This window comes from Myotis lucifugus, unplaced genomic scaffold (genome assembly GCF_000147115.1).
Source record: "Myotis lucifugus unplaced genomic scaffold, Myoluc2.0 scaffold_8, whole genome shotgun sequence".
Taxonomy (NCBI): domain Eukaryota; kingdom Metazoa; phylum Chordata; class Mammalia; order Chiroptera; family Vespertilionidae; genus Myotis; species Myotis lucifugus.
In genome coordinates this window covers 9,746,343-9,754,956 of record NW_005871056.1, presented here as the reverse complement: position 1 = coordinate 9,754,956, position 8,614 = coordinate 9,746,343, and the positions used below count along the sequence as shown (strand labels likewise).

Sequence of the window (8,614 nt, the reverse complement as noted above, 5' to 3'; positions counted from 1 at the left end):
TCTTTAATTTACAAAGAGCGCCTGCCCTTTTAGCCTGCAACTCTAGCTTTTTTCACAATAACATTACAAAGCATCTTAATGTTGAGTAGCATACTCATATTTCACCTTTATGGCTTGCATTGTTCAAAATGCAGTTATGAAAAGTATGCTTTTAATAAAGTCACTTCAGAGTTGTTTTTTTTTCTTCTGCGGCAGCTACAAGCCATATATATATTATTCAGGACTAGCTTGCCTTTGGACCTTCTCCCCCGAGGTAGAAATTCATTTCACCCAGCTGTAAATCAGGCTCGGAGCTACCTTTCATCCAGAGAAGCAGATAAAACATACTTGATAACCCTGGTGTTAGAATACCATAGCAGGAAAATAATTTTCTCTGCGGAGTACAAAGGGGAAGCGTTTCTGTAACCTGTGTGTGGGTGCGCGTGTGTGTTCTACAGCTGCAGGTAAACCTTCCTTTTGATTAGAAATATCACGGCTCCCTTCCCCAGAGTGGAGCAGAGGTGGCGTGATTAACTGGCCTGTGTAAACGCTAAAGGGTAGCCAAGAGGCCAGGCCATTTTTCAATCCAGAGAAGAAGTGGTGCTTGATCACATTTGCATAGAGCCTCTAACAAGATTCCGCTGGCCCCGGTCAGAAAGATTGAGTAGGGATGCTATTTCCAGGACAAGCCGGTCCCCCCAGCAAATAGGCATTTTAAACTGCGATCCACCTTTCTAAGCAGCCAAGGACAAGCAATATTTTCTGTTGGGAAAGCCTTCATTGTGACTGATACACGGAATGCATTTGTAGGCAAACTGTTGGGAGCTCCAGCCCAGCTGAGTAGCTCGGAACCCGCCACTTAACGTCCCTGGGCCTTGCTATCCACATCTGGGCAGTGAAAATAGGCTTGTTCTCTGACAAACACCTCGGTTCTGAATTCCTCTGTAATTCCCAGTTCTTTCTGAGTAGTTTTGCCTGGAGGAGCCGCCTTCTTTGTTTCATCTGGTTAATATGTGACCTGTGGTTGGTTGGTTGGTTGGTTGGTTATTGGTTGGTTTTTTCTTTTCAATCTCCACCTGTGGTGCCAGCAGCAGGGTGTGGCCCAGCATGGGCCTCAGCACCGAGGGCCAAAGCTAAAGCTGTTTACCCCCTGGCCAAACCATGGAGTGAGGAAGCTGACACAATGTCCATGTGACGGGCCAGGGCCATGCAACTGAGCAGATCAGCCGCCATCCGACTGTTCTTCAGAGTCCGGGCCCTTGGACAGCGTGGGGTGGTGGATGTGTAAGTGTGGCCCAAACATTTCACTCCAGACTGGGTTTGACCAAAACAGAAACGGCCAAGGTTTGGAGTGATAAAGCATTTTATCATTATTTTAAGTGAATTTTTACCTTAAATAACTGTGAGCTAAGCCATCTTTCCCCCATTTTACTGGAGAATTTACAGGCATAAAGGGGGTCAAATATGATTTGGTGAGAGACCAAGAGCTTAATGATGTTCACAGCAAAGGAACACATTTAGCAGCTCCAGACTTATCCTCCGTTTCTAGGTTGATTCCACAAAGATAGCGCCCTTTTGGCTTGAAGGATGGATTATGTATAACCAGAGGTTAGCAAGTAGGTGCACGCAGCACTTAGCTTTTTACTGTAAAGTACAGAGCTTGGGAAATGCAACACTCCATTGAAGGGCATGCTCCCTTTTACTTCCTAATGGTCTCTAAGAGATGAGTAAGACTTCCATTAAAATATCGGGACAAAGAAAAGCTGTAGATGAATAAATGCAGCAAGATCTTGGTAATTGTTGAATCCGGGTGATGAGTGTAGGGTTCCTGGTACTCTCCTCTCTACTTGTGTTTGTTTGAAATTTTTCATAATAAAAACATAAACAAATGGCCATCTTTTCCTTAAAAACAATAAAGCAAATCTCAAAGCAAGTGTTTACTGAGTGTCTACAGCAACGGTTGCCAACCGGTGGTGCTAGGACCACTGGTGGTCCGTGAGGCCCGAAAGGTTGGTGACCGCTGGTCTACAGTATCTGGAGTACTTAAAGCTGGTGAGGGAGGGAGAACAGCCTTCGTAAGTAAGCTCCTAATCTGCTTTAAAAATGGAAGTTTATATGTACCCTTCCCTGCTGGTAGACAATAACAAATTCCATCTTTGCCTATGATCTAGGCTGGTGAGTTTTAAACAGTCTTTTTTCTTTTAAAACATGAAGTCGTATGTTCAGCAAACTCTTCAAAAGAAACCCAATATGTCAAATAAGTAGAATGGAGCTGCAGTGGCGGAGGGATATGTGTGTGTGTGTGTGTGTGTGTGTGTGTGTACATGAATGCATATTGGAGAGTTGCAGCTCAGGCATGACCCTGCCTGCGACCTCCCCCTGCCACCAGGGCTCCCCAACAATTGACTGAGCTGCCCAAACTGGCCGGGTGTAAGACAACTCTTGTTTCCTGCTTAGGCAGAGAAATGGGGCCTGCCCTGCCCTGTGTCTCCGGTCCTGACTGCTTGGCCTTGTTAAAGAAATGAATGAGTCTGGCTGAGCACATCCGGACCTCCACCCCTCCCTTTGCCAACAGATATTGATTTCGCCACCCGCAAGATCGCAGTCCGCCTGACTCAGACCAAGATCATTCAGCAGGACGGCGATAACTTCAAGACGAAAACCAACAGCACGTTCCGCAACTACGACCTGGATTTCACCGTTGGAGTGGAGTTTGAGGAGCACACCAAGGGCCTGGACAACCGGACTGTGAAGGTACCCAGCTGGCCGGGCGGTTGTCATGTGCACACTCTGGAGGGGCTGGCTATTTGGCTTCACAAAGGGAAAATGACAGCAACAACCTGGAAGGGGGACCAGGATGGACTTAATGATGCCGGCGCTAAGCAACATTATCTTAGGGAGGAAGGGGCAAGCTAGCTTCTGCACTAAGCTTACAAGCAAAGGAGTGATTGGAGGGTGCGGCCCCTGCAGGGTCTGGCATGGGCTGGCGGGCAACGAGAAGAGGGCCCGGTGGGATGTCGTAGGGAGGACTCCGCCCTGTGAGCTGAGCAGGGTAGCTTCCTGGGGCGAGGGGGGGCGGGGGCCAGCCTGCTCAGCACCAGCCACACATTGCCACGAGGGACTGATGCCTCATGTTCACAGATTTTTTTTCCCAAGAGATGTTGAGAATTCGTAGGTTTTCATAAGAAATATCTCCATTTTAGGTGAGCCCCACTGGTTTATTTTTTAAAGAAGAATGAAGTGCATAGCAAACAAAACACTCAGTGCACTGAGTGAAGTCAGGGTTCTCCCGTCCCAGGAACTTCCAGAATTCTCGGGCAAGTCTCTGGCTTTGGGTCAGCGTCACCCTAGCTCCCAGGACCTAATGGAGCAAATCCCCAGGCTTCCGAAGGCCAGACTGCCAGGTGCTTGAGTGGCGTGGGTATAGGGAGGATTCTGAAAGCCAGCAGCCCTGAGTTCACGTGTTATCTCCAAGCCCAGGAGCTGGAGTGCAGAGGAGGCCGGCCCTCACCCAGAGGAGCGGTTTGTAAATAAGGCAGAGAGTGGAAGCAGCAGGGGGCAGTGGGTGGAGGTGGGGAAGGCAGGGGTAACAGCCGGTCCCCTCTCCTCCAGAATCACCATGTGGTATCAGGGCCTGGTGAGCAATTGTCGCAGTGTTCACACTCACACTCCGTGCGCCTGCCTTTGGTTTTCCAAATCCAGTTACACCTGGTCAGTCCCCATGCGTAGGAATGGGGAGAGAGTTAATCTCAGTCCAATTGAAGGATTCTCCCACCCCAACCTTTGCATCATATAAGGACCCCAGGGGTCACACAGTCCAGGAAAGGGTTTCTGGTTGGTCATTTGGAACGACTGCCATTGGCTGCTCACTGTCCGTGCCCGTGTAGTTTGCATGAGGGTGGGCAGCTTGAATATTCATAGCACCCACCCCATTTGTGCCAATGCAGCCACCGGGACCTCTGCCCTGGCTCCCACGCTGGGGAGGTGAGCTGGGTATCCTATCCCCAGGTACCCATGTTATCACCCCCAGCAGAGGCCAGCCCCTCACAGTGCCAGGACCCTCCACCCTGCCCTTCCTCATTCGCCAGGCACCCCACTCTCCCCGGAGTCCCCCTTCTCTCCTGCTTCCAGAAGCTCTTTCAAAAGTTGGAGGTCTCAGCGCTTCCCCAAGTCAAGGGCCATGAGCGCTGTCACCTCCCTGGGATTGGAAGGGAAGGTTGTCATCCTTCTTTGCTACTGACGTCCAAGCCACGAGAGCGGGGCCCGTTTTATTTCTCACGCCGTCCTGCGGCACTGTCCTCTCAGCCATCACGTCGAGGCTGAATTATATTCAGTGCCCTCGCTAAAGAAGTCGGAAATGAAAAGCACTTTGGAGATGCTTCCGTCAGAGCGGACCTGGCATGAGAGCCTCAGCGTCCGCGCCCTGGGACGGCCCCTGCGAAGCCCCACCCGAGAGGCTGAGGGATCCACAGGGCTTTTCTGAACTGCGTGGCTGGAGGGCCCATGCATCAGACACCAGAATTCACAGGAAAATTGGTGCAGAATTTCAGTTGAAAATGATTCATTTCCCCCAGTCTTTGCGTTTTGGTTGAGAAAGAGACCTGTTCTCTCTGACTAGTTCTTGCATCACCATGGATGGCGGAGAACGCCCTCTTCCTGAAATGAATGGTGTCCTTTCAGCCCTTTCTGACTCAAATGATTCCCTGCGTTAACACCCACTTTCCTTCTGCCTCTCCGCTTCCCTCAGACCCCGCTCTCCCCAGGATCAGCTCTTAGCCCTGCAGGGATAGGGAGAGGGAGAGGGAGAGGGAATATGAATCCCCTTTTCTACTTTTTGTCTCTGCTTGCCCACAGCAAACAGTTGGGGCTAACTCACTCACTCTCTCTCTCTCTCTCTCTCTCTCTCTCTCTCTCTCTCTCTCTCTCTCTGGCTCTGGCTCTCCCTCTCCAGTGGGGACTGAGAAGTACCCAGGACAGACTTTGCCCAGTCTCCCGCAATGGGCTGTTCCCAAGAGAATCAGCACAGAGCAGGTGCCCTGGGCACTACCTCCTTCCTGTGACTTCACTGGAACCCTTCAGCCTGAAGGGGCGACAGGGGGTGGGTGAGCCAATCAGCCACCGAGGAGGGTGCCCACCCCTCTGCAGTGTGTTATCACTCTTTTATCTTTGACTGTGAGATGAATTGTATCAAAAAAGCCTTCATTTGCATTTCTCTTATCATGAGTGAAGTCCATTGTCTTTTCTTAGGTTTGAAAGCCATCTGCTAGGGTTGTGTTTTACTTTCCTTGTGTCACGGGGGAGAGGGGGGGGGGACCATTTTTCTGCCCAGGGCCATCTGGATATTTATAACATCATCCGAGGGCCGTACAAAGTTATCGACTTAAAAACTAGCCTGCTCTATTTGGTCAAACATTTAATTAACTCACTCCTAATGCCTTGGCAGGGCCAGCCCAAATGACGTTCCCCACCCCAAATGTAAGCTGTGGGTTGGCGTCTTCAGTTGGATTTCCTATTAGGTTAATGATCTTTTTCTTACTGGTTTATGGGAGCGCCTTATATAGAAGGGACGCAGGTCTTTTGTCTGACGTTACTTCCCAGTTTGTTATTCATCTGCAGATTCTGAGGTGTTTTCCCTTCCAGAAATGTTACATCGCGAGACAGTCACATTTATCATCTTTCCCCCTCCTGACTTGGAATGCTATCTGTCCCATAGGATAAAATGGAAGAGTAGAATTCCTTAAAAGAGGACAGACCCAGCCTCAGCCAGCCGGTTTGGCTAGAATGGCAGGTGTGTGTGGAGATGAGCCTGGAAGGTCTCGGCCGAGGCTGAGGGCTCTGCCCGGCGGCCAGGCGGGAGCCCGGGCACAGCGTCGGGACTGCAGCCGCAGGTTGATGTTCGTCTGGTCCCAGTCAAGGCCACGCAGTTGATTTGCTGGAACTTGTCGTTGCAGTCGCTGATCACCTGGGAAGGCAATGTCCTCGTGTGTGTGCAGAAGGGGGAGAAGGAGAACCGCGGCTGGAGGCAGTGGGTTGAAGGGGACAAGCTGTACCTGGTAAGTCCCGGGTCTGCCCAGCTCCCTGCCTCTGTGCTCACACGAGCTGCCTGTTCATTCAGCCAGGCACCTTGACAAGAAAAATGGCCCTGCACTCCCCCCCTGAGCTCCAGCCAAATGTGTGTGGTCATAGAGTCAGAAAGCCATTCCTGTCTGGCTCAGGGGTCTCCAGGAAGAAATCTATATGGCCGTTTCTGTGATGGCTGCCGTTAAAATGAAAGTTCAAAATGCTGAGTGAGGGAGCTGAGATCCATGGAGAAATGCAGGGAACCTGTAAAGAGCAGCTGGAGAGACATGTGATGTCCCCAGAGAGGGTGGGCCCAGGCCTCCAGCAGCTATGTGAGCTTGGAAAAGAGAGGTTGGGGTGCAGGTGGAACGGACGGGGGCAGCAGAGCCCATGAACTGCTTGTAGACCACATAAGCTGTGTCCCCCGGATGCCAAACTATTTTAGGTTATTCAGTACTAAAGCAGTGCAGGAGGTACCATGGCTGATATCCTTGAATTATATCTGTGTAGGTAGCTTACTTTTTTATTCTTCAATCTTCAAGGCAATGTATGGGTCAAACATTCAAACAGCGAAAAATTCTTCACTCCTTCATGCATTCAGTCATTCATTTGTTAAATAAATGGCTCATTCAACTAATGGCACATCGTTCATTCATTTATCTGTGGAGTCAGGCAGGTGCCTGGCCCCAGTGTCAGTATTCAGGTCACCATGTGCCCTTCAGACCAGCCTTGCCTCCCCTGGGATCTTTATTCCAGAGGCAATGTCAGCTGATGAATGACCAATGGGAGGCATGCACTGTTTTCCATGGAAGGTTTTCCCTACCTGCTCCGGTTTGGATGATGGATCATTTTAATTGTAGTGCAGTACCCAATGGTCCCTGTGGTGAAGACAATGGATTCATCGTCAACTGTGATGATTTCCTGGTGCTCCCCACACTCGTGTTTTTCTCTCCTCCCTTAAAGGGTCATGAGTTACGGATAAGGGTTGAGGGCTCCCTCTATCTCAGTGGTTCTCAACCTTCTGGCCCTTTAAATACAGTTCCTCATGTTGTGACCCAACCATAAAATTATTTTCGTTGCTACTTCATGAACTGCTTTTAGGCCACATAAGCTGTGTTATGAATCATAATGTAAATATCTGATATGCAGGATGGTCTTAGGCGACCCCTGTGAAAGGGTCATTCGACCCCCAAAGGGTCGCGACCCACAGGTTGAGAACCGCTGCTCTATCTGGATGAAAAACAGCATCTTATCTGCAGCCCACACCCTTTCATTGCCTGGGCCAAGACCAACCAACGTTCTGATCTCCCAAGGCCAGAAAGCCCACATGGCTGAGCCACACGGGTCACCAGCAGGCATCTTCCTAGGCCCTTGCCTTCCGAATGCTTCTCCCCACTAGAGCCTTCTCTCCTTCATGGCTTTGCTGCCTTTTACAAATTAGGTGATGTTGCTTTAATCATGAAAGTAGGAGAAATCCTGCCCAAGAGGGTAATTTCTTCAAATTTTTCGTTCTTATAGTTGCTCAAGCTCAATTCAAGGGTCAGAATCAAATCAGGGCATGTCAGCTGATTGGATCCATGAGATGCACTTTGCCCAGAATACGTGTCCTCTTTGTTACAGTCGCTCCCCCCCCCCCCCCCACCTCCCACCCAAATCACAGACAACACGAAGGCCAGGGGCCGGGCAGAAGAAAGACCCAGCTTGTTCACCACTCACCCACTTTCTGATGTTGCAGGATCTGACATGCGGTGACCAGGTGTGCCATCAAGTGTTCAAAAAGAAGTGATGGCCATGAGGGGCCTGCTCCACACTCCCAGTGAAGGGTTCTTCACCGGCTTTGAGACGAAGCCGTGGGGACCCTCCCACTCCTGACAGAGCCTGTTAAGACATCTGGATGGGTTTTACACGGAACGAATGTGTACCAGTGACAAACATATTCTCCCTTCGTTGAAACCTGGCATTAAATGAAAAAACAAAACTCACTCCCATACTTTGAAATCCTTTGTCTCTCTCTCCCTGTATTTGTAGAACTGTCAGTTTTATCCCCAAGCAGAACAGGTGACTGCCTGCCTGTGGTTTTCTGTGTGGCTCTGTTGTTGTTTATATTTTAGTTTAGCCTGTTGGTTGGTTTTCTGTTAGTTCATTTGTTTGGCGGGGGAGGGTGTTTGTTTTATCTGGAAATGTTCTCTGGCCAACATAGTATCTCCTCCTAATCCTTGAACATTGCCTATTTGAGATTCATTCCTTTAGATAGCACATTTGTTTCTCCAAGATTCTATTTTAAGATGCATATGCCTTCTAGTTTGTACTTTGCCTGAGCAGCCATGACAGGGGCCTCCCGGAAAGCTGTGCTCCCCCACAGCCACGCATGTTCCTGCAGCAAGAAAGCCAGGGAAGCACCAGGCTGGGGCCTCATGCTGGCTGGGGACCTGGGGAGGTTGGGGGATCTTCCCGTGGGCTCTGGGGAAGAGAGGAGCCTCCTGAGGAGGTGCAGCCCATCCCCTGTGGCAGAGCAGGAACCCAGTGGACGGGCTGCTGAGGTGGGGCCTTTGTCCCCAGCTTCCCTGGAGCTTCT

General features: G+C 50.2%; 1 protein-coding gene across 2 annotated transcripts in view; it reads left to right on the top strand.

Annotated features, from left to right (window-relative positions):
* RBP2 (retinol binding protein 2) overlaps positions 1 to 7,991 on the top strand; it is an 18,659-nt gene extending 10,668 nt beyond the window's left edge. For both annotated transcript variants that reach the window (XM_023749361.1, XM_023749362.1), the window contains 3 exons: positions 2,555 to 2,733; positions 5,931 to 6,032; positions 7,775 to 7,991. In XM_023749361.1, the coding sequence (XP_023605129.1) occupies positions 2,555 to 2,733; positions 5,931 to 6,032; positions 7,775 to 7,825 (332 nt within the window). In that variant the 3' untranslated portion in view covers positions 7,826 to 7,991. The remainder of the gene's footprint in view (positions 1 to 2,554; positions 2,734 to 5,930; positions 6,033 to 7,774) is intronic.
* The last annotated feature ends 623 nt before the right edge of the window (positions 7,992 to 8,614 follow it).